The sequence below is a fragment of the Dicentrarchus labrax genome, unplaced genomic scaffold (assembly GCF_905237075.1).
Source record: "Dicentrarchus labrax unplaced genomic scaffold, dlabrax2021, whole genome shotgun sequence".
Classification (NCBI taxonomy): domain Eukaryota; kingdom Metazoa; phylum Chordata; class Actinopteri; family Moronidae; genus Dicentrarchus; species Dicentrarchus labrax.
Genome location: NW_026136720.1, coordinates 952,255 through 977,960, shown reverse-complemented (window position 1 = coordinate 977,960; position 25,706 = coordinate 952,255). Strand labels below are relative to the sequence as shown.

At 41.4% G+C, this 25,706-nt stretch overlaps 1 protein-coding gene across 6 annotated transcripts in view; it reads left to right on the top strand.

The window, feature by feature from the left end:
- dgkzb (diacylglycerol kinase, zeta b) overlaps positions 1-24,104 on the top strand; it is a 52,190-nt gene extending 28,086 nt beyond the window's left edge. For 3 of the 6 annotated variants that reach the window (XM_051380797.1, XM_051380799.1, XM_051380798.1), the window contains exons 2-33: positions 639-1,690; positions 2,563-2,671; positions 3,277-3,372; positions 4,044-4,121; positions 4,199-4,255; positions 4,355-4,423; positions 4,511-4,582; positions 5,084-5,200; positions 7,556-7,630; positions 7,815-7,916; positions 8,032-8,114; positions 8,386-8,446; positions 9,045-9,158; positions 9,407-9,547; positions 9,630-9,708; positions 10,222-10,277; positions 10,392-10,454; positions 11,340-11,413; positions 11,521-11,632; positions 12,437-12,636; positions 12,716-12,816; positions 13,299-13,541; positions 13,623-13,663; positions 13,898-14,091; positions 15,487-15,576; positions 16,512-16,580; positions 16,665-16,699; positions 17,834-17,877; positions 17,976-18,096; positions 21,331-21,367; positions 21,461-21,560; positions 23,077-24,104. In XM_051380797.1, the coding sequence (XP_051236757.1) occupies positions 684-1,690; positions 2,563-2,671; positions 3,277-3,372; positions 4,044-4,121; positions 4,199-4,255; positions 4,355-4,423; positions 4,511-4,582; positions 5,084-5,200; positions 7,556-7,630; positions 7,815-7,916; positions 8,032-8,114; positions 8,386-8,446; positions 9,045-9,158; positions 9,407-9,547; positions 9,630-9,708; positions 10,222-10,277; positions 10,392-10,454; positions 11,340-11,413; positions 11,521-11,632; positions 12,437-12,636; positions 12,716-12,816; positions 13,299-13,541; positions 13,623-13,663; positions 13,898-14,091; positions 15,487-15,576; positions 16,512-16,580; positions 16,665-16,699; positions 17,834-17,877; positions 17,976-18,096; positions 21,331-21,367; positions 21,461-21,560; positions 23,077-23,193 (3,957 nt within the window). In that variant the 5' untranslated portion in view covers positions 639-683 and the 3' untranslated portion in view covers positions 23,194-24,104. The remainder of the gene's footprint in view (positions 1-638; positions 1,691-2,562; positions 2,672-3,276; positions 3,373-4,043; positions 4,122-4,198; positions 4,256-4,354; positions 4,424-4,510; positions 4,583-5,083; positions 5,201-7,555; positions 7,631-7,814; positions 7,917-8,031; positions 8,115-8,385; positions 8,447-9,044; positions 9,159-9,406; positions 9,548-9,629; positions 9,709-10,221; positions 10,278-10,391; positions 10,455-11,339; positions 11,414-11,520; positions 11,633-12,436; positions 12,637-12,715; positions 12,817-13,298; positions 13,542-13,622; positions 13,664-13,897; positions 14,092-15,486; positions 15,577-16,511; positions 16,581-16,664; positions 16,700-17,833; positions 17,878-17,975; positions 18,097-21,330; positions 21,368-21,460; positions 21,561-23,076) is intronic. The other 3 variants (XM_051380801.1, XM_051380802.1, XM_051380800.1) reach the window with 3 other exon arrangements.
- The last annotated feature ends 1,602 nt before the right edge of the window (positions 24,105-25,706 follow it).

Sequence of the window (25,706 nt, the reverse complement as noted above, 5' to 3'; positions counted from 1 at the left end):
CAACGTAGGAACGTCTCTAAATACCAAACTTGGCTTGTTTTGTAAAATCCAACTTTTATCTTCCTCTCAGCTTCATTTGTTGATTCTGCCTCCTTCTGATGGAGACCAGATTAATCCAGAGGCTGCAGTTTGTTGTTTTTTGATCGCCCTCTCCTGCGAGATTTGCGTCCTGTGGGATCCCGATGCAGCCGCCTGCTCCGCTCCACTAGCTTCAGTTCAGTCTCTCATTCAGTGTTGTATTTGTGTTCCTGGAGTTTGTTTTCTGGATTCTGAGATGAATCAGAAGTTAAACAACAATTACTTTGAGCACAGAATAACTACCACTCCCATCGTGCGCCATCGTAACTCGGTTTCTTCCATAACCTTAACGCTCACCTGACCTAAACACAGACACTCAGTCTGGTTTAACCCGCGACGGTCTGAAGCTAACGGTTTAATCGACTGTTCGGGGACCGCACTTATTCGGAGTAAGTTTTCTGGAGGAGTCACAGTTTCACTTCGGCTCTCTTTATGAAGTGTTTCTGTTTTTGATGGATGAACAAACGTTATCTCCCGGAGAGAAAGATCATTTATGTGTCATTGATTTCTAGTGTGAACAGCTTCTGCACTGCAGGCTAACTCCTGTTTACGCCCAACAGCCAGAGAGGATTTCAGAAGTCTGCCCCCCCCTCCCTCCGTCCAACATGGACACTTTTTTCCGCCGTCACTTTAAGAGGAAGGAAGCCGTTCTGCAGGTGGAGGAATCCTGCCGCCAGCGGAGGCCCAGCGTGGCCGTCCCGACCAGCAAGGCGCGCCGGAGGTCCAGCGTTGGACTCCCTTCCTCCACCCTGACCCAGCGGCGGCGCTCCAGCGTGCAGCTCCCAGCAGGACTTCTGCCTTGTGCGGGAGGCGGCCGTTTGGCAAAGACACCCAGACGCAACAGGTGGAGGGGACACACTCGCAGACGCTCCAGCACCACCACCCCCAACGTCAACCCGAGGTTCGCCGTGTGCAGGAAGAAGGTGGGGAAGCTGCGGACAATCGACACCCACCTGCTGGGGCCGTCCATGCTGTTGGCCAGTCTGATCCAGATGGCCGAGGAGGACGAGGAGGACGGCATGGGGGCGGGGCTACCGGCTGGAGAGCAGCAGGTGGAGATGAGGGGAGGGGCCAACAACAGGAGGATGTTCTCGCGCTCCAGCAGCCTCCCCTCAGACGGAGACGACGACGGCAGCGATTACTCCACCGCTAACGACAGCCAATCAGAGGACAGCCAGCTGTCTGAGGCGGAGGAGCTGGCGGAGGAGGAGGACGACACCTCCATGTCTCCTGATCAGCACTTCTCCCCCGCCTCCACTCCCTCCTCCTCCACCGCCCTGCAGGTAATGAGGAAAACACCCCAGCCTCCGTCAACATCGCGGCCCCTCATCAGGGCCCCTCGCTGCCTCCGGAGGAACTCCTCTCAGGTGTTCACAGGAGACTCTGCTCCTTACAGCCGCTACCGCGCCTCCAGCCAGAGGAAGAGGAGAAGGATCTCCACCATCTCCAAGGTCGGGAGCCCCTGGCCAGGACGAGGGCCTCCACTGCCCAGTCGCAAGAGCTCAGTCTACTACCTCAACCACGCGGCCTTCTACAGGGGCCCAGGAGCCTTCAGCCCGCTGGGGCCCCACGCCTACGACTCCCAACTGGAGAGCTGGAGTGGCTTTCTGCTGTATGTAAAGTCAGCCGAGTGTTAATGTCACTGATTTTATTCATTAATTATTCATATTCACATGAGGGGATATTTGATCTGTCTGGTTATTCCTCCTGTGTGAGGCTCTTTCCTAAATCTTGAAAAGGAGGCACTCTAAGCCTTCCAGTTCCTGTCAATAATCAGTCATCCAATCATTATTGATCCAGTCCTTCAGTGTTTGGGGGGGGGACACCAGTACAAACAGAATGCACCCACAATATATGAATGGATCTTCCTCTGGTTAAATGTTGAGGCCAAACCACCGTGAACGTACAAGTGCAGCGATCAGCTCAAAGTCAATGGTTCAAATAGCTAAAACAGCTAAAAGTCATCAAGAAATGGTTGAAAAATGAGTAAACAATAATATTTTAAACAAGGTCTTTATAATATGTATTAGCCTTATACACCTAAATATATACCTTATATCCTGCCTGGGTATTCCATAAAAATAAATCAGTCTAAAGAGATTCTGCTGCAGACGCAAACGTCCTCCATGGAGCTGAAGCTCATTAGCAGCTGGCGCTAACAATGACTCACTGAGCGAACGCTGATCAGCTCCGTTGTTAAGGTTCATGAATGCATCGCGTGTTTCTGTGTGTCTGAGCAGGTGACTGCGAGTGTACAGTCATATATTATTAATACACCATCAGAATATGTGCTTCTGATTGACAGGTAACAGTTTTATCACCACTGTAACCATAGCAACAACCACAGTGTGGAAATTATTCAGCTGAATTAGAAAAAATCTTTTTTCAATCAAATTCAATTTTTCAAGACACACAGTTAATAATACGTTCAACTGATCTGAAGTCTGTTTCCTTAAAAGGTTTTTCCTGTTCTTGTGTTTTCAGGAAAGCCATCGCAAAGTCGGGATTGCAGCACGCGGCGGCGCAGCCCAACGTCTCAACGTCTGGATCGACTGACGCGCTGCAGGAACCCAACAGCACCGTGGACTGGAGCGTGAGTCACTGTCATCGTTTAAATAGCTAGCTAATTTATTATTAATACTTTTAATGTGTTGTGCCGTTGCCCCCCCATTTTTCTAAAATGTATATTCTGCTCTGACTATTGTTTCTTTAAAGAAAGAGCTAGTTAGCTCGCTCGGTAGCACAACATTAGCTAAGTAGCTAACTAATATACAGCATCCGTTTGCTAGCTGATTAGATCATTTTGCTAACATTAGCCATCAGATGTAACTCGCTGTTTTAAGATTGATGTAACTAACAATTAGCCAGTAAATTGGCTAGCTAGTTAGCTAGCTGTTTTAACCATTTCCAAAATGTGGTTGTCTTTCCAACATAGATTAGCTTAGCACAAGTACAGGAAAGGAGGAAGTTGGTCAAGTAGCTCCACTGTGATTGGAGCACAGAGCAGAAGGGGCGGGGCTTATGAAGGTTCACTGTTACCGCCCCATTGCTTTAAAGCAAACATTATTTAAGACACATTTATAATTAATATTTAAAGGTTTTTAGTTTATTGTTATATTTGACTTTGTATATTACAGTATATTATATATTAGATTATTATTGTTAATTTCTTTGATTGACTGTCGGTATCTGTCACAGGACAACGCCCAGTTTGGAGACCACATTTGGTTTGAGACCAGTGGGTCTGGAGACTTCTGTTATGTTGGAGAGCAGTACTGCATCGCCAAATCACTGGTGAGTGACAGCGCCCCCTGTGGTCAGAAACACATTGAGCCTGTTAGATAAATGTATCTGTATGGAAATTACTGGGGGCTGAACATTGTGTTTCACTTCACTTTACTAAGAAACTAAATATTTAAACTTTCCCAACAATATTTAAAGTTATATATAGGTTATAAGGTTATAAGTTATAAAGAGTTCGGTCTAGACCTGCTCTATTTGAAAAGTGTCCTGAGATAACTTCTGTTATGAATTTGCGCTATACAAATAAAATTGAATTGAATTGAATAACAATGGTACAGTTCTTTTTTCCATTAATAACTAAAAGTGTACAATGAATCTAAGAAGGTTAACTCCGCTTTGAGCTTCAGTACATTAATGGAATAATAATAATTGTACAGCAGTAATGAAATAAGCAAAATGACGACATCCACATAAATGATGTCATTTTAATGATTAATGATAATTACTGAATATAATTCAGGATTTATTTTCACCAAACCAGAGTTGGTGATTCTTGGAAAGACTAACAGAGACGGTTTTGTTGAGTTTTATTTTGTCTTTGAAGTGTTAAATTACTGGTTTTATGGAGTCTGGTGGGACGTAGCGCCTATTGAGATGCTGGTGCTCTAATGCAAATTTAATATATACATACACATCAAGAAACCTGTTGTTGTTTTCTACAGCAAAAGTCAGTGGCGAGGAAGAAATGTGCTGGATGTAAGATATCCGTCCACACCATGTGCATGGAGCAGCTAGAGAAGGTAAACTCTGGATCATCTCTGGATTCACTCAGAGATTTTTATTTAGTCTCTTCTCACAGTCTCGTCTCTCTCTGCAGATCAATTTCAGGTGCAAGCCGTCGTTCAGGGAACCAGGATCTCGAGCCGTCCGAGAGGTCGGTCAACTCATTTGTGCCGCCATGTCGACTCTCTAATAACAGCTATAATCCGCACAATGGATCGTGGGAAATTATTAACACGCTTTTGTGTTTCAGTCCAATGTTGTGCGACACCACTGGGTCCACAGGAGACGTCAGACGGGGAAGTGTCGACAGTGTGGGAAGGTGAGCCTCCATCAGTTGCTAAAATGTTTCCACTCAAATGACGCAGAGCCTGAGAGCTAACGGAGTCTCTTCTGCTCTCACCAACAGGGATTTCAACAGAAGTTCTCATTTCACAGTAAAGAGATTGTTGCAATCAGCTGCTCATGGTGCAAACAGGCGGTAAGTCCGGCTGAAAAAGAACAACAACCAACAGTTCAACAGTAGTGGTTACATTTTTCATAATGGTTAAATATTGTGCTAAATCTGATTGGAAACTTGACTTGACAGTTTCTAAATAAGCAATAACACACCTAATAAACAATACATGGTGCTTGGTTCAACCACATGTAGTTCCTCTAACGGCCACTAGAGGCTGCCTCCAGCTGTGAGTCAACCTCCATAAGGCCCCATATTAAAATGTCCAACTTGCTAATGCTAACATCAGTGTGCTAACATGTTCCTAATTACAATGCTAACATGCCGTTGCTACAGTGTAGCACTGTTAGTATCACAGCGAGGTCACTTCCTGTCTGTGTTTCAGTATCACAGCGAGGTCACTTCCTGTCTGTGTTTCAGTATCACAGCGAGGTCACTTCCTGTCTGTGTTTCAGTATCACAGCGAGGTCACTTCCTGTCTGTGTTTCAGTATCACAGCGAGGTCACTTCCTGTCTGTGTTTCAGTATCACAACAAGGTGACGTGCTTCATGCTGCAGCAGATCGAGGAGTGCTGCTCTCTGGGAGCTCACGCTGCCGTCATCATCCCTCCTACCTGGATCATCAGGGTCCGCAGAACACAGGTACACACACACACTCACACACACACACACTCACACACACACACACACACACACACACACACACACACACACACACACACACACACACACACACACACACACACACACACACACACACACACACACACACACACACACACACACACACACACACTCACACACACACACTCACACACTCACACACACACTCACACACTCACACACACACTCACGCACACACACACACACACACACACACTCACGCACTCACACACACACACACACACACACACACTCGCACGCACACTCACACACACGCACACACACACACACACACACACACTCACACACACACACACACACACACACACACACACACACTCACACACACACACACACACACACACACACACACACACACACACACACACACTCACACTCACACACTCACACACACACTCACGCACTCACACACTCACCTTTCCACCCTATACGTGTGAGTAAGGCAGTATAATATAAATGTATATGTATTAAAATCTTCTTAAATAACTTTTAAAACTACTTAGTTGTGTTCCTGTATGTTCAGTTTGTTCCAAACTGTGAAATTATCCTCAAAAACATCAAAATATAAAATGTGAATTTTCATTAAGTGACAGCAAACTTGTTGCTTGTTAGCATGTTAGCAGGTTGGATTACAGACTCTGAGCGCCGTCTTCTGTAAATATGAAGTCGAACAAAACATGATGATCCTTCACATTGTTTGTTTTGGTCATAAAAACTGAAAGTTGTCGGGTTCAGCTTATCGGTCCCCACAGTGTGAGTGTCAGGGCCACAGTAGCTATAATACCCTTTCTATAATATGAACTGTTCTTTAAAATAAAAGTTGTGCATTTCCACAATAAACTACAGGAGACGCAGCAAATAAACAAAGTCACATTTCCCAGTGTCTGATCACACTGGACATCAACAGCAGAGCTCCTACAAATATATTGTAACCAGAGACGTTCAGAAAGCTAACGTTGTTAGCATCTTTTTGGAACATTAACGGAAGTGTAGTTTGGTTCCTTCAGTCAGACATAACGTTTTTTATACTTTATACTTTAAATTTTACAACAACACGATAAATTGAAAAGACATACAAAACAATCAAAATAAAACACAAACAAAACAAGGCTGCCAGACACAATATTCCAAAGATGTCACAATGTTAACATCTCAGGAGCAGCAAGCTAAAGTAGCATGGACAAGTGAATTGAGTTAAACACCCACTCATGTATCCAGGCAAGTCCCTGTGGATGTGGGGTAATTTGGCACTGTGCTAAGAAAGGTCTCCATATTCTCTCAAATCTATTCAGTGTATTGGGTTTGTACAACGCAGTCTTTCCATTTATATAACATCTCCTTGAGCCAATGCACAAAGCCGGGGGGAGACTACCAGGTCAGAAGAATAAGTTTCTTAGCAACCATCATTGCTAAGCGCAAAGCAATCTGCTTCGTACGGCAGCTCAAAGGTCTCTGCAGAGCATCCAAAGATGGTCAGATTGTGGTTGGGTTGAATATCTCTGGAACAGGCTTTTGAGAACCACTCCAAGATTACTATCCAAAAGTCGTATAATGTCGGGCTAAAGCAGAAACGATGGGCCAGTGATCCTTTAGCAGAGCAACACTTATACATACAGTAAGTAATAAGCTCAGGTTGCAGTTTCATACTTACTGTATGTGTTTGCTGTTTGTGTAACGTTACTTCAGCGTCTTCTTGGACTCTTCACTGCAGTGGGAAGGACGGTAACACACAGGTACAGTGAGGTATTCAGGTCCATTCATTAAAGTACTAATAACAACCAAATACTGCGATATAAACCTCACTGAGGTAAAAGTTTTATAATAACATTTACTGAAAGAAGTCAGCGTGCAGTAAAATGTTCCCCTCAGTGTTTTAATATTAATATATATTAATCTAGCTCAGTCTAATGTGTTTTTAACGTATGAAATGTACTGTTTTATAGTGTTTTACTGATTGATGTTCTTGTATTCTTCTTATATTGTACAGTGTCTTTGAGTATTCAGAAAAGCGCTTTATAAATAAAATGTATTATTATTATTATATCTGATGTTTATGGGTTAAAATTACTGCTGTATTACTGTTGAGATCATGTTTTATGTACTATATATACAGTTCAGTAGTTTTGGCCTCAGTGTCCTACATTTTGTCCCTAATGCCCCAATAAATTTGTATTTATCAGTGGCCAAAGTGGCCTTGTTCTAAAAATGATTTAATTCCAGGCGTTCAGTGTGTGACTGGGTTTGGGTCCTCGCACGGTAAAATGGCCGTGACACAGATACAGCCACGGATGTCGTTTGTCTTCCTTTCTGCAGACGTCTTTAAAGTCCAGTAAAAAGAAGAAAAGGACGTCGCTGAAATGCAACAAGTCAAGCAAGAAGGGAGCTGAGGTGAGGAAGTGACACAGCAGGATGTTTTATGAATCTAAAGCAGTCTGCTGTAGTCACCTTGAGTCTGTGGCTGTCGTATATTTAGATTATCTGTTTTATTGAGGTTAATGAGTTAGGATAATGTAATGTGATGAGGTTATGAGGTTGCCACACTTGTGAATGTGTCCTGGATGTTTCTACTCAGCTCCAAGATGGCCGCTGGAAGCCCTTCCTGGTGAAGCCTCTCCCCTCTCAGCTCATGAAGCCTCTGCTGGTGTTTGTGAACCCAAAGAGTGGCGGAAACCAGGTAATGTCCCCATAAAGGAAACCGGTCCCCACAGTGTGAGTGTGAGCTGAGTTTGTTTATTGAACTGTACTTTACTGCCACCTCAGATCTTCTGTTGTTTTATTTTAACTTTCAGGGAGCCAAGATCATCCAGTCTTTCATGTGGTATCTGAACCCTCGGCAGGTGTTTGACCTGACGAAGGGCGGACCCAAAGAGGGGTAAGATGATGGGAAATTTAACTTCAATTTACCCAAAACCATTTTGGCTCATTAATTTATTTCAAATTATTAAATTTGAATGTTATACATATTAAATTCACCTCAAATATATCTCAAACAATCAGGGTTACTTTCCCCATTAAGGCTCCCTAGTTCATGCTGTAATCCACAGACCTCTTCACACATTCTAGTCTCTTCAGTCCTGTAGGTTTGGAGCAGAGTTTCTGTCTGAGTCTAGAACCTTTCACATTTTGCTTTGTGTTCCCTGCAGGTTGGAGCTGTATGCCAAAGTGCCCAACCTGAGGATCCTGGCCTGTGGGGGAGACGGGACAGTGAGTCCACTTCACCACATACTGTGCTCACAACCTCAAACACTTGTTTAACTGACTCCGCCAGTCTGAAGTAACACAACATGTGTGATAACATTTATATTCTCTCTAAAGTAATAATAATCATAACAAATATAACCTCAAATATGAATGGATTCATTGAATCTGGATCCAAGCAAGAAGAAGCACTTAAAAGCGTACACATGCATGAATTATCACATTGGCCACCTGGAGAGTCAAACACTGAACCTTTGAGTCCGCAGATTTTTGTAGCATTTAAATAAAGACTTGTGGAGGGACCAAAGGTTGTAGTGAGGTAAACTTCTCTAGAATTTAGTGAACTTGCGGGTGATTAATTTAAATTTCTTGACGTTTGGAATCTGAAATGTCTAAAAATTTTGATTTGTTGTAATAAGTTACACCGACTTTAATCATTGTGGAGACTTTGGGTCTTATGTTCCGTGCAGCACGAACACTTTTAACAGAGAAAAATAAGAACAAATCATTTATAACAGTAAGAGGTAGCTAAAGGTAAAGATGTAGTTAAAGATGCTGAATACAGCTGTGAGACTTAAGCATGTCTCCAATTGTGTGTGTTCAGGTGGGCTGGATCTTGTCAGTGTTGGACCAGCTGAAGCTCCGTCCTCAGCCCCCCGTGGCCATCCTTCCTCTGGGGACGGGCAACGACCTGGCAAGGACTCTCAACTGGGGAGGGGTGAGTTCTACTTTACTTTAAGGACCAGGGTGTCGGATTTAGTGGCATCAAGCGACATAGTTGTTGATTGCAACTCCCTTGCTTCATCCTCCCTTTGTAAGTGCAAAGGAGAAACTATGGTGGATATGGAAAGGATCCCTACAGAGATAGACCTTTAGTTTAACCCGAATAAGTAAACTAAAGCAGTGCTGTTGCTTTGTATAAGACAGTACAGATATGAACCCACGTTGGCCTCCTCTTTCTCTCAGGGTTACACTGATGAACCGATAACAAAGATCCTCTCGCACGTCGAGGATGGAAACATCGTCCAGCTGGATCGGTGGAACTTGAACGTGGAGGCGAACCCTGAGGCCCGACCGGAGGACCAGGACGAACATCAGACAGACAAGGTCAGTCCGTTATCCTCGCTGTGACCTGTAGAGGCTGTTTTCAGTGTTTCTCTGTTGTCTGACGAGCTCTGCTGTTTCTCAGCTTCCTATTGATGTCTTCAACAACTACTTCAGTCTGGGCTTCGATGCTCACGTCACGCTGGGCTTCCATGAATCCAGAGGTCAGTCCACTCACACACCAACACGTTAGACCTGGTTCCTGATAGTGTGCACAGCTTGCTAGCATGTTAGCAGTTTGCTACAGTAGTTCTCCAGCTAGCCTAGATTACCAAATATTTCACAGATTAATGTGTGCTAAAAAGCAACGTTATCATGCTTTATTGTTCAGACCAGAAACTGCTAAATGTCCACTAATCTGTACATTTCCAACAGACACCGGTTAATCTTTAATAATTATCCTCAGTATGTTCTGTTGTAATTACTTTGTGTTATCTTTGGTGCTCGTACTGCATTTGTTCTATTCTTATCTACATCCTCTCCTCTGCTGCTCACTGACCTGATTACCCAACAGGGATCAATGAAAATGTATCTAATCTAATTCATGTAATGACTACAAATGATGGGTGGAAACCACAGTTTATCATCTTCTTCCTTTGTTTTATGTAATAAGTTGGTTATTATTCTGTATTTTTATTCCTTTATGTGCTGAACGGGTTGAATGTTTTGTGTTTCAGAGGCGAACCCGGAGAAGTTTAACAGCCGCTTCAGGAATAAGATGTTCTATGCAGGGGTAAGTGTCCTCTCTGGTCTCCTCTGTTTACTGCGTTTACACGTTAAAACTTTTGTAATGTATCTGTGTGTGTGTGTGTGTGTGTGTGTGTGTGTGTGTGTGTGTGTGTTTCAGACAGCCTTCTCAGATTTCCTGAGCGGGAGTTCAAAAGACCTCGCCAAGCACATCAAAGTGGTGGTGAGTACAGAGACGATGGACGATTATCTGACATTTTGAGATAATGTCTGCACTCACAATGCTGATGAACAGAAAATGTCTCCAGACGCATCTCTCCTAAATGACAGCAAATGTAATCTGATACTGATTCTGGGTAGTGTTAAATATATATATATATAATGTTATAATTAGAGATCTTCCAATACCTGAACTTTGTGTATTGTCTGATAGAGAGAACTGGTCGTATACCACTGAGCCTGTATGATTGGTCAGTGTACTTTGTGGCCCAAAATGGGAAAACGAGTTGTTTCCCGACTATTATTAATACATTTATAATGGAAATGGGGAATTAAAATACTTGTATGGAAATCTAATATCTCAATTTTGTGATACATTTTTTTCCTCATGACACAAGTTATTGTAAGTAGTCTGCTGGGAACAGGTAACAAATCCTCAAAACATAAAACGGAAAACAGGTTTTTAGTTTTGTTATGGGAGTAAACATGTGGGTCGTTCTGAACTGGGAAGAAGCATTGTTAAAATTCAAGATTCTCTGCATGCTGCTATTTGTCCACTATGTACATGTTAATGCTTTTTCTTCAATAAAATATTGGTTGAAGAAAAAAGAAACTTTCTATAAAAGAGGAAGACACGAGTTCCAGGAACAAACTGTCACCCTGAGCTCCCTTTTTAATAATAATGATGACTCCATAAAGTGCCTTTTATGACTTTCTGAGTAATTAATATCCATTAAAATAAAACAGCTTGCACAGCTTTATTCCCTACGCTTTATCAGTGGTCTATGATACGAAACATAAGAATATTACAACCCTCAGCCCTGATGCTTCCTCTCTGCTTTGTGTACAGTCTGTGTATGAAACCTGAGCCTGTTTCTTCCCTCCTCAGTGTGACGGTACAGACCTGACGGCCAAAGTCCAGGAGATGAAGTTACAGTGTCTGCTCTTCCTCAACATCCCCAGGTACGCTGAGCCAGGAAGTAAAACATCTTTGTCATTTAGGTCCTGTAAAAGACAAATTGTCCTCCAGTATAACCAGTACAGTACCAGTAACAGTGAGTGTGCTGCAGGTACTGTGCTGGCACCATGCCCTGGGGGCATCCCAGTGAACATCAGGACTTTGAACCGCAGCGTCACGACGACGGCTGCATCGAGGTCATCGGCTTCACAATGACGTCTCTGGTGAGCCCTCAGCTGTACCGAACCAGACCACACCAGACCACATCAGACCACATGAACCATACAGAGCTCAGAATACTTCAGTATAAGTTTTATTGTCATCTGCATAGAAACAAATGGTGAAAAACGACAGACTGAAGTAAATATGTTTAGTTCTACCAGTTACATATACACTGTACCTGGTATAAAATACGTATAATGTACACTAAATATTATAAGTTAGTACAATAAAAACGTGTGTCTTAAAGTCAGTATGAGCCTTCCTTTTCAAAATAAAGCCCCAATGATTTGTTAACAAGAGGCAAGGGATGCACCTATTTTTTCAAAATAAAATCCCCAGAAAGTAAATTTATCTTAACTGGAAACTGAGGACAAGGCTGTTCTTTCAGTATAAAAGCCCCATATAGTAACTATCTTAACCACAAACTATGGATATACTTAACTCAAATAGTAACTGTATCTTCCCTCTCAGGATACGCACCAAATATTCAGGTACACTTACTGTTATATAATTTAATGTAATGAAATGATTATTATTATTATTATTATCATTATTAGAAGTGTTAAATAGATTCTTCTTTTGTTAGAGATTTTTTAAAACTATCATGATTGACCAAGTTATGTAAATATAGAACACATTTTGCAGTAATGTAAAGTTGTGTCTATATTTACATGTGACATATATTTATTAGCAGGGTTATTGAGAATATTGCAGTATTTCAAATCTGAACAAATAAATAAAAATTCATTTCTAGCAGAAAATGAAGAAGATAAAGTTAGCTGTATGTGACTCCTGTCTGTGTACAGGCCACGCTGCAGGTGGGCGGTCACGGTGAGCGGCTCCATCAGTGTAAAGAAGTGACGCTCACCACCTACAAGTCCATCCCCATGCAGGTTGACGGCGAGCCCTGCAAGCTGGCGCCGTCCGTCATTCACATCAACCTAAGAAACCAGGCCAACATGGTGCAGAAGGCCAAGAGGAGGATCTCCATGCCCCATCTCAACGAGTAAAAACCCCTGACAATCGCAGCATTTAGCAGGTTTTTTACATACAGGAACAAACATTGTGTGTGTTTGTGTGTGCAGTCAGCAGCCCGTCCCCGAGAAGCTGCAGATCACAGTGAACCGGATTAGCATGGCGTCGTACGAGGCTCTGCACTACGACAAGGACCAGCTGAAGGCGGCCTGTGAGTCAGTGAGGGGTTAACACCCTGGGGTCGCCATGTTTCTATCTCCGCCAGTGTACGAACTATAACCACAGCTTCTGGGGGAACACTCACTTTTTCTTACAAGGGGGGGGACTGACTGATTTACTCACAGTTTGCTGACTACAAACAGAGCTATGAGTAAAGGCGATGAATAGAACCACTGTGCTGCAATGCTTCAGTGCTGTAGCATGCAGAATAGATGCATGTGTCTTTAGTGAGTTAGAGATGAATCACCCTCATACATGAATCACACATCAGTAATAGCCTGACTTTAAACATGATGATGAAGATACAGAAATGCAAGACATCTGCTACCTGAGAGCGTCCCTGAGTCATCATTAAATCTCTACAGACCAAACTCCATTTCAAAATCTGCAATTTCTGCAGTTTCTTTCTAAATTTGTGGATTAAATCTGTAACTTCGCTGTGTAACATTGGAAACGTATCGTCCATGTCTGCAGCGACACCGCTGGGAGTCATCACCGTCCCCGGAGACAGCGACCTGGAGACCTGCCGCCTGCTCATCGAGCGTCTGCACGACCACCTGGACCAGGTTAGTTTGAGTTCGCCAAGTCTTCAGAATATGTCCATTGCTCTGGTTTCTGATGCTGCCTGGTTCTCTGTGCCCGTCCAGGACTGTGAGGAGATGAAGGGAGAGTGTCTGTATTCTCAGAAGTTGTCCCTGAAGTGGTGTTTCCTCGACTGTAAGTCCACACCAGCACATAGACCACCACCTCCGAGTCCGGCTCACACTGACACCCTGAACCCTGCTCTTTGTCTTTCAGGTACAACCGCAGACCGTTTCTACCGGATCGACCGAGCTCAGGTGTGAAACTGTGAAACCCCTGTGTATAAAAGACTGAATGGAACTTTATTTATTTTTTAATATAAGCAGTGATGAACTGATGCTGATTAATATTAACTGTACACAGGCAGGATTTTCCTTCTGGTTTCTCTTTATAGGAAGAAATCTGTAGTTTGAGTTATTTAAGTAGTTTTGGTAAAATAATAATAATAATAATAATAATAATAATAATAATGCTCGCTGTGTCTCTTCCAGGAGCACCTGAACTATGTGACGGAGATCTCTCAGGAGGAGCTGTACATCCTGGACCCGGAGCTGGTCTCTAAGGAGACGGTGGGCACCTCCCCCGGTATGCCTGACCTGGTGGACTCCGAGGAGCACCAGGACCAGCAGAGACAGTTCGCCTTCCCCTGCTCCGCGTCCTCCCCAACCTCCTCAACCACACCGAGGTGAGAGCGAGGACCGGACCTGGTTTATGTTCAGTCAATCAAAATTAGAGTTTATTAGATCACAGTCTGTCAGTCCAACAGTCCCTCACTGTGGACAGCAGTAGAGGAGGTTGGACCGGTGACCAGCCAACATACTGGAAGTACCTAAGTAAGAAATAACATTTGCTGAATTTACACGAAGGACCAATAATGAACAATCTGTGGTAGATAAAGTTTCACAAAGTTCATAAAGTTTCTCCTCAATCAGTAACTCTAAAATTGTGTGATTTTTGGAAGGAGTCTGGTGATATTGTGGTTACTAGTAAAACAGACTTGTGTGTTCACAAAGTGCTGCTGATCTCTGCAGGTAGAAGAACTCAAATATGATTCAATTAGACAGTTTCTGTGTTCTTACGGGACGTCAGGTGGTCCTTCAATCGGAACCAGGACTCATTAGAGTCCACACTATCAAACATATGTGGTCTAATGAGTCCCAGACCACCTTGGGAAGTGGTTTGAGTTCTGATCGCAATGTGTGTCTGTGGTCGTTCACACTGTATTTAGAGCTGATCAGATCACCAATACGCAGGCTGATACCAGCTGGAAACAGACTCACAGGGAAAATAAACTTTTAACTTATTTTTAATTAATGAATTACCTATTTCTTAAATGTTCGGGTTTATTTCTTTAGCCAGTAAACCAATAAACCAGTATGTGTTGGGAACCTCAGTGTCATTTGTTCAGTGTGGGCTGAGCGCCTCCTGCTGGATGAGGGAGGTCCTGCAGCGGCTGATGGTGTGATTCAGTCTGAATGAATGAGGATGAGGATGAAGGTGGCAGCTGGTCTGAGATCAGCTGGGCTGAGATCAGATGCTGTTTCCATGGAGCTGCTGGTCTTGTCCCCGTTTGTGGGTTTTTGTTTTCTGGGTCACAGACTGGGCGACTGCTGCGTCCTCGTTCACTGAGTTCACTGTCAGAAAATGTCTGTCTGCAAACTGTCGATCTGGGAGAAGCTTTCCTCTGATTTTACTTCAGTTCTAATTTTCTTGAACTGTCTTTTATTTCCTTAAATGTTTTCTTGTTTTTCTAGTAAAATTAAATTAAAAAGTAATAATTTCCCCCTCTGAAACTGAGGTAGAGCTGACTGGAAACAATGAAAGCAATAATTTAATAAATTAATTCATAATCAATGAATTTATCAATTGGGTTGAGGAAGATATATAACTGATAATAATATTGATAATTGTAGCAGTAAAAGTAATAGCTTTCATCGATGCTACTTTTCTTGTTTTATTTGGTTGAAATGTTCTTTTAAAACTTAATTTCATTAATTGTGTTTTGTTTTTGTGGAATGCAGTTTTTATGTAGATTCTAAAGCGCCTATTTGAATAAATATTATTGTTGTTATTATTTTAGGGTGAGAGACTTCCAGAGGAAGAGGATTTCCAGCGACAGTTCGGTTGCTGATGCTTTATCCCAGAGTTCCTCTAAGTCTGCCCTCTGCAGGTAGCACACACACACACACACTGAGGACCTTCAGATTTATGGCCAATAAAGTTTTCACATACAAGGAATTAGCTGCAGAATGATAAACAGTAAGAGAAAAAACAATTACTGCAAAAGTCAGCAATCATAAATAAAACATTTACAGTTTTTAAAAGTGATATTAAAAAAATTACAGTAGCAAACATCTAAAATTGCTTTATTTATACAACTCATTATTAACACAAACACATAAACTGTGATTTAAATTCAAGTTGAATAAAGATTTGATTGAGCCTGTTTGACAATAATACCTAAGTTTCAGAGGTCAGGACAGATACAGTGCAGAGGTCAGTGCTGTAGAAACAGGGCAGAGGTCAGTACTGTAGATACAAGTCAACCTCAAACTGACTAAAAATTTAAAAATCAGCCCACTGGGAGCTGAACTGTCCACTTCTGGTTTAAACAGTCATTTTGTATTTTGAACAACAACCCCCAAACCCACTCTGATATTGTCCATTTAGCTGTCAGATAAATGTAGTGAAATAAAAAGTACAGTATATCCCTCTGAGATAAGGTGCAGTAGAACATAAATTGGAAAGACTTGAGTAAAGTACCCCTAGTTAGGTACAATACTTTAACTCAAACAGGAACTTAATTTGAAGTTTCTGTTTGTCCTGTCATCTTGTGTACACATATATGAGTACTTATATATAGAGTACATACTTATATCTAGAGTATGTACTTACAGTATGTGTATAGTATATAAGTGCATACTGTATATATGTGTGTCTGTTTGTGCTCTGGTTTTCTGACTGTCAGCTTTGAAATACTTGGTACCACATACTGTACATACTGTACATGAGTACATGAGTATTACTGTCATACTGATGGTACCATGTGCTGGTGCTGCCACTCAACCTGTCCATGTTGTCCTCGCTGTCTCTGTGTGTCTGAAGGAGGGGGGCAAAGATTCTCAATGTCCATCGCTCCAATACGACGCTCCCTGATTTCAGACCCATCATTAGGTACGACTCCATCCTTGTGTGTGTGTGTGTGTGTGTGTTTTAATGCTTCGTGTTCATCTTTAATGTTTTTTTTCTCTCTAACAGTCCTTCCAGTGCTACCTCACACGACCCTGAAAAAGGTAAAAGTTCCTCCTGTTCTTACTGTTGAATAATACTGATTGCTACAGTCCGACACTAATCAGTGAAGGTTAATTAATAAAAGTATGATTAATAACATTGTTTAAATTGTTTAAAAACCGGGACACAAAGGTCAACCATTTACACTGCTGTTAGAAACTGAGTACAATTAGCTGATAATGATCCTGCTCAGCCTGATCAGTAATCAATACTCCCATTATTAAAGCATTATTCAACCTGATCAGCCTTTAGCAGTTGGCTAGTGTTTCTGTAGTGGAGACTAAATGTTAACAATGATCCTTATTAGCAGATTGAATCCAACTAAAAGCTTCCTGCACCAAACTCCCTTTAAGAAATATCACATTTTAACAATTCCTAACGTGACACTAAAGTAACGAGCCTGTTTTTAAAAGTTCTGATATTTGTGTAAAGAAATACTCCAGTAAAAGTAGAAGTACTTGCTCTGAAATGTACTCTCATTTCTATCGGCTGTCTCTGTGCTAAGCTAACTGTAGCTTCAATCAGGTTCAAGTCTCCTTTTATTTATATACTTGAGGTGTTGTGTGCTTATGATGGGGGGGTCGGAGGTCATCCCCCAAAAAGTTTTGATGTTATTTGACTAAAAAATGCATTTTAACACACTTTCAGACTATTATCCAACACTATTTATTCTAAAACCCACCCAGGTTGTAGTTTCTCACATTATCACACTCAGACAAACTAAATGTCCTGAACTGGACTACAATTTATTTCTATATTAAATATATTAACTAGATATTATTCATAGAGCAGTAAAGTCACTATAAAGTATATAAAGTCAACAATATCTCACTGGAAACAAAAACCAGTCAGTGTCAGTCTGTCCTCTCAGATAAATGACAGACTACATACAGACAGCTCATTAGAGTAACAGTGTGCTGGGGTTGTGCGACCATCAATGTCAGTAACACGTGATAACACCAGGCTGCCCTGTATATAGAGTCTAAAGATCTTTGTGTAAAAATGTGGAGAGTAAAAGTAGAAGCTCCTCTTCCTTCCTCCTCTTTGATTGACAGCTCAGGATCAGTCAACCCAGTGTGTGAACTGTTGTTTCTTCTGTTTTCTGTCAGTTTTGAGTTTTTTTTCCTGTTTTTCAGATGCAGAGTTGATCAACTGCATTAAGACTGAAGACCTGAACAGGGTGAGTCTGTGAACTACTGCAGATTCTGTTTTTATTCTGTCTTTATTTAAAACCCTGGAGCTGAAACTGACGTCTGACGTGAACCTGTCTGTCTGCAGCTGACGGAGCTCCACCAGCAGGGGGCGGACCTCCTGCTGCAGGACGCAGCCGGCTGCACGCTGCTGCATCACGCTGTGGAGGCCGGCAGTAAAGAGATCCTCAAGTACCTCATCGACAATGGTCAGACTCTTCAGACAGAAACACACACACACACACACACACACACACACACACACACACACACACAGCAGAGACGCAGTGAAAGTTTCCTCACACACACTGTCTGCAAACACCGGCCACATCATCACATCTGTTCATTTTAAAGAAATAAATGTGTTACAGTAGACACCAAACTCTAGATCCGCCCCTGCTACAGAACAGAAACAGAGACTCATTGATCCGTTTTAATGTTTGTATGAGATTATTTTCTGATTAGTTTGAAATGATTCTGGTGACAAAATATGACAAAATCACAGTGAAGTCTGGTTCAGGTCACATTTATACAGCCTGAACTGCAGGGTTAATAAAGTGAACTACAACTAAAACAATGAGGGAAAATAAACTAGACTTAAAAACTAACTGAAATATTAATATGTGCTGAAATAAAACAGAAATATAGAAGAAATATCTTTGCCTTTGGTGCATCTGTTCATTGTGTTATAATCCAACCCACTGTGACTAATAACCTCCATATTATAATAAATACTCAACTAAAACTAAACATTTTTAAACAATAAAAACTAAACTGAAGATGAACAACTAATGAAAAATATAAAACTATAACAACTGCAGATTGTTGTGAACCACTGTGTCTTCTATAATCTCACCACTGGAGGGCGCCAGCACAGCTGAATGTGAAACAACCAGGTCAGACTGGAAAGTAATTATAATAAAAACTTTATTTAAATAGCAGCTTTAACAGCACTGTTAACAGACAGGACACTGATTAGATACAACAACAGCCAGAGAGAAATAAAGACATTACATTAAAATGTAATTAAATATATAAAAATAAAAATGTCTGCTCTGTAGCTTGGAGCCAGACCCAGACATGCTTTAAAAGTGATCAGTAAATCAATCTAATCAATCACATCAATCAGTTCTAAAACAAACAGGGAGCCAATGGAGGACCAGGACTGAGCTGATGTGATGTTGTCCAGGAACCAGGAAGTTTTACAACATTGACTCAAAATAGTATTAAAGCAGATTTTTTTGACCAAAAAGACCCTTAAATGTCAAAAAATCTAATTTAAAAGAATAAAACATGAAACCTTCCAAAATGAGACTTTTTATAGACACTGTGATTAAACAGATTATTTAAAGCAACCCTTCCTAAACCCCCCCTTCTGCTCTGTGCTCCAATCACAGTTGAGTAAGCCTCAGTCACATCTTAAATTAAACACTTGCTAACTACATTACTAGTCAACAGTTGATTTAGATTAATTAGCTAGTTAGCTGGTGTTTTGCGCTGTAGCAAAATACCATTAATTAAAGTAGATTAGCTAACTCACCAACTAAATACCCAGCTAATGATTCATGTAGAATAGCTAGTTTGTTAACTAGCATTTTGCTACTATTAGCTAACTTAAGATGTGACTATATTTATATTTCTTATCTTTGAACCATTTTCAAAATGTGGTTGTCTTTCCAACATAGATTAGCCTAGCATAGCATATCTGAGTACAGGAAAGGAGGAAGTTGGCCAAATTCTAAAACTATCATTGAAACTGTTAACAGAGTGTGTTTGAACACTGAGTTTGGTTCTCGTGTAGAGTCCACTAAAGACAGACTGTCCCACAATGCACCTGTGTATTAAGGGTATAAAGAGGTTGTAGTTGGTTTCTCTCTGACAGACAGCCTGTGAATGCAGCTCTTGTATGTGGACCAGTTCCCAGCAGCAGGTGAACATACAGGCTCCCTAACAAACAGCTCTGACGTCCTATTAATCACTTTAGGAGTGATTGATTACTTTCTGCTCCAACACACTGCAAAAACATGTCACCGCTCCATGCTCGCTGGAGGAAATGTGTGTCTGTGGGGTTTAATAAAGGCTGGAATATGTGATGAAAAAGGAGCACGGAGAAATAAATCTCATATTTCCTGCTAATACGTGTGCAACACTAGCTAACGTTAATTCAATTCAATTCAATTCAGTTTTATTTGTATAGCGCCAATTCATAACAGAAGTTATCTCAGGACACTTTTCAAATAGAGCAGGTCTAGACCGAACTCTTTAAAACATTAATTACAGAGACCCAACAGTACCACCATGAGCAAGACCTTGGAGACAAGGGCAAGGAAACACTGCCTGTTAAAAGGCAGAAACCTAGGACAGATCCTTCGGCTCTAGGTGGGTGGTCGTCTGTCTCGACCAGTTGGGGTGAGACAGAGAGAGAGAGACAGACAGACAGAGACAGACAGACAGACAGACAGGTGCACAGCAACAACAGTATTGGCAATGGCAATCTAGCAGGACCATGGCAGGAGGCTCCAAGAACCTGCGAGACGAGAAAGCACAAGAACTCCGGGGAAGAAGTGAAGTTAGTAACATGCATTAATGGAACATGAATGAGTGCAGAAAGAGAGAGGAAGAGAGGAGCTCAGTGCACCATGGGAAATCCCCCGATAGTCTAGGCCTATAGCAGCATAACTAAGGGATGGTTCAGGACTCACCTGATCCAGCCCTAACTATAAGCTTTATCAAAGAGGAATGTCTAAAGCCTACTCTTGAATGTGGTGAGGGTGTCTGCCTCCCGAACCACAACTGGAAGCTGGTTCCACAGGAGAGGAGCTTGGTAACTGAAGGCTCTGGCTCCTGTTCTACTTTTAGAGACTATAGGAACCACAAGTAGCCCAGCATTCAGAGAACGTAGTGTTCTAGTGGGGTAATAGGGTACTATGAGCTCTTTAAGATATGAAGGGGTTAGTCCACTAATGTCTACAAATGGCCGACACCTTACACATTAGCAGGGTAGTTAGTTGTCTAGTTAGCTAATCTACATTAATTGTTAACTGTGTGGGTAGTTAGTTAGCTAGCTAGCTAGTAACAGCACAAGACAAGCTAACTATAGAAATGGTTGCTTTCAACTAGCCAAGAGCGATGCGAGACAGGGGCATCCATGTTTAAGTTACGCCCCGTTCACTCATTGGCAATAAAAAGTTATTAAGACATAAAAATAATATGTTATATGTAACCTTTAAATAAATAGATTTTTCTATAATTTCTTTTTCTGTTGGAACAAAGTTGTATCGTCTGCAAACAAAAACTTTATATTTTTGATGCCTCACAAATATCATTAATATATAGTATTATAGGTTTGTCAATGTCATTATCTGATACTTTACATATTGTTCATATCTTCAAACAAAGTCAGTGTCTCAGTTTATTGATGAAAGTGTTTCTGTTACATTTAGTTCCCACACCTCACCTGGACATCACAGAGAGAGAGACGTGAGTCCTGTTTTTAATCAGATTTATTTCAAACTTTATCAAATTGTAACCTGTACTTATGGGTTTTATTAATATTTATGTTGTGCGTTTCAGAGGCGAGACGGCGCTCCACAAAGCCGCCTCCTCCGGTCAGAGGAGTATCTGTCGCTACCTGGTGGAGGCCGGGGCGTCGCTCATGAAGACTGACCTGCAGGTAAACCTACACTCACCTGTAACTCACACTACACCTGTAGGGAGATCAGAGAACCTAACACACTTTCTCTCTGTAGTTTAACCGTCTTTGTTCATCAGTTCTCAACAGTAAATCCAATTCTTCCCTCCTGATGTGAGCCAACCATGGTAACTCTAGATACAGTCATTGAATACAATATAAGAGCATCAAACATAATCTACTGCCATATGAAAAAGGGGGAGCCTTTTTATAAATATAGAAGTCCTGCCCCTTTTTGCTCTGTGCTCCAGTAACAGTTGAGTTAACTTATGTTATATGCTATATGCTAAACTAATCTATGTTGAAAAGACAGATCTGAAGTTACCACCACCAGCTAATTAACTAGCAAATCCACCTTCATCGTTAGCTGAGTAGTTATCTAGTGTAGTGCTACAAAGCAAAACACTAGCTGACTACCAAGAATATTATATTTAATAGAGTTTTTGGTTTTGAGTTTTTATAATATATATTTTCTCTGTAATTTAATGCTTATAAATGCAGTAGACCAAACGGATCCGTCAGTCTGCTGTAAACATGATGTTTTAGAGGAGTCAAACACTTCCTGCTGTACGAGGCGTCTTTGTGAGCGTTCTCAGGCGCAGTGACGGCCACCAGCCCCGAACTGTCCCTCCGCACTTTAAATGGATCTCCAGCAGTATTTGACCCACTTCTATAAAGTGATTAATGTTGTGTGTCATTGAGAAACGGAGCGCCGCGGGATCCCCGGCCTCGCTCCGACACACACAAAGGCTGCGGCTCACCGTTGCCATGGTGAAGCCAGTGGTAACAGGAAACAGCCCATAATCTGAGTTTTTCTTCTTCTTCTTCTTCTTCTTCTTCTTCTTTTCTTCTTCTTCTTCTTCTCACCAGCAAATAGAAAGAGTTCATGTGTTAGTGTGTAAAATGTTGCTGTGGAGCCGAGAGACTTTCATTTCTCACACTATGCATCCATCTATCGATAGTGACCTGTGATCTTCATTGAACAAGCAGTCAGTTTCTCTTCTGTAGATCTGTAAAGTCTCCATGAAGTCAGAATCAGTGTTTATTTCCTCTGTCCTTCAGTTTCTGTCCAACAGGGACAGAAAGTCCTGTTTCAGGTATTCTTAATGGTATCCAATTAAACGCTTTCTCTCTAATGACGAGCGTAGTGTTCCTGAGGGCCGATCTATTACAGAGAAAGCGTTTGATTGGATGCAGCATTAGTAAACGCCCCCAAGTGCAGGATGAGTCATCAAATACTTTTATTGATTATCAGGAAACTCTAAAATACCTTTAAGAACACCTGAAAACACCTTAAACAGGACTTCTGCCTCCAGAAACTGGAGGACAGGAGACGTATAAGACAGAGGAGATAAAAACATTCACTCACTGATTTGATTTCATGGGGAACTGATCAGTTTAATAGTTTTTAGCATTTAGCAGCTCTGCCAGATTTGGTATCAGATACATCATGTAGGGAAATATAAATGCCAATATCCTGTCTCTATTTCTGTTCCAGGGTGAGACTCCCAAACAGCGCGCTGAGAAAGCCAATGACCCCGAACTGGCAGAACATCTGGACAACTGCCAACATTACCAGATGATCCAGAGAGAGGACCAGGAGACGGCGGTCTGAAATCCACCATGTTTCATTTATTTACTCTCTCTTCCCCCGATACACCGGGTGTATACAGCAACATATCAGTTAGTGCTTCTTCTCTGCTGTAAGGGGGCAGGAGGTGGTAGGCACATAAAAACGGATTATTATCAATGTGTTTTTCCCTTAAACTGTTTAAATTGAGCAGAGATGATGTTTGTTCTGGATAAAGTTGATTTGTAGACGCCTAAAAACGCCTCTGTCCTCTGCTGGAGTCCAAACTAAAGAAGCTCTGGACACTAAAGTGAATTCAAACTCTTCAGGCCACAAAGATCTGCTGCGAACTGCATGTTGAATGTGTCTTTTACGGACTATCATTAGCGCTCTGACCTCTGTGTTAAATGTACAGAAAGAGAAACAACAGCAGCTTTGACCCAACAGTGACCGTATTCATCCGCCTGCAGCTGATGGAACTAGACGCTTTCGCCATATGAGATAAAACGGCTGCTGTCTTCTCTCCAGCTTTAGTGACCTTCTGGATGTATTTGTTTACTCACAGAAATAAGTGTTTGGATATTTAACGTAGAGGAATTTAGCTATTTATGATTTATTTGTAGAGATAAAACACATGTTGCTCGCAAACTGACTGCTTTGGTCCGAATTTTAAATAGAATTTTAGTCAACATATGAAATTCTTTTTGTAATTTTTTTTGTCTGTTACAAACTGTAAAGCAAATGGCCGCCAGCAGGAAGCTTTCATTGTGATGTGTGTAAATAGCTGAGATAGTAGACTTGTTTTAAACGGCAACAGAAGCTGAAGCCAGATTCTGCCAAAGCAGTGAAGTCTGTATTAATAATAACAATAATAAGAGTCAGAATGACATTATACTGTATGATATTGTTTGGTTTTATCATTTCTGAGTGACCTGCAATAAAGCATGTCGGTTACAGTTTTCTGTGAAGACAATGAAATTATTCCCAAGAAGAAACCATTCGATTTGCAAAAATACCAAATGAATCCTCAGTGAAACTGGTTCAATAAAAGGAGTCCTCCTGGTCCACACTTCTCTCCCCAATAGTTCCTGTTTGGAGCCACAATTGCAGTTTTTGAACCATTCATTTGACCTCCACTCACTATATTACCATTACATTAGCTCCACAATAATAATAGGTTACAGAAGACATGGCAGACATAGGATAAAGGTCTGGGCTGTAGATACAGGTCAGAGGTCTGTACAGTCTATTTGCTTAATATAATAGTAACATTAAATTATTCTTATATAGGTCAGTGCTGTAGATACAGGTCAGAGGTCTGCATGGTCTATTTGAATTAATATAATAGTAACAATAATTAGATTATTAATATTAACTCTATTTCATAAGCTTTAGTGAAGTCCAATAATTTGACACCAATTGTCTTTCGGGGACACTAATAAAGATTTAATTGAATCCATTTGATGATAATGACAAGTTACAAAGGCCAGGCTGGATACAGGACAGAGGTCAGTACTGTAGATACAGGGCAGAGGTCAGTGCTGTAGATATAGGGTAGAAGTCAGTGCTGTAGATACAGGGTATAGGTCAATGCTTAATATACAGGTCAGAGCTCTGTACTGTCTATTTGATTCATATAACAGTAACAATAATGATTAATATTAATTTTATTTCATACGTTTTAGTGAATTCCAATAATTTCAAGTGTGTCAAGACAAATAAATGTTTTCTGATAAACTGCAAGAAATAAACTTTATTCTCGGATTATTTCAGAGCAGTTACGTTCAGTAAATTACAAACAGTAACAATGAGTGGATGTGGTCTCAGAGGGTTTCTCAGAGTTCTGAGAGGAGGAGACCTGAAGGAGGACAGGAGGAGGTCTCCCTCCCTCCCGCTCTCTGTTCCCAGCTGCTGGCTTTAACAATGGCCGCCACGCATGACTGAGCCATCAGAGCGCTGGGAGACCTTTTCTCTTCTCTACTCGTTGTTTGCCACCAAGAGCAAAACATGGATATCAGTTCTGACGCAGAACTCAGCAGAGATTTTATATCAAAATACAAAAGACTCATTTACCTCAACAGGAAGCACAGAACAGCTTCCTCCTGAAAAGATCTTTCAAATCTCTAATCAGTAACATTCCCTCTTTAAACAGAGAATAAACTCTATATGGAGCTGATTCAATCAATGATCTATAATCATGAAGCAGTGATTGTTAAGGTGGAACTGCTTTATTCAGTGTGTTTAAGGTGGAACTGCTTTATTCAGTGTGTTTAAGGTGGAACTGCTTTATTCAGTGTGTTTAGTGGTTTTAATCAGCGGGTCTGTTTGTGTTGGAGAGGAGGAGACCTCTGTGGATCATTGGGCTCCCGGTAGAAACCTCCTGAACCATGAACACTGAAGGAATCCTAACCGGGAGAAGCTGACTGCAATGACGCCAATGGTGGTGAAGACAACAACTCCCATGATCCCACACTGCTTTACCACCTCATAACACTTCATATTTTCTTATTGATTGGATGTCAGAGAGCCCCTAGTGGCAGAAACTAGTTTTTATCAGC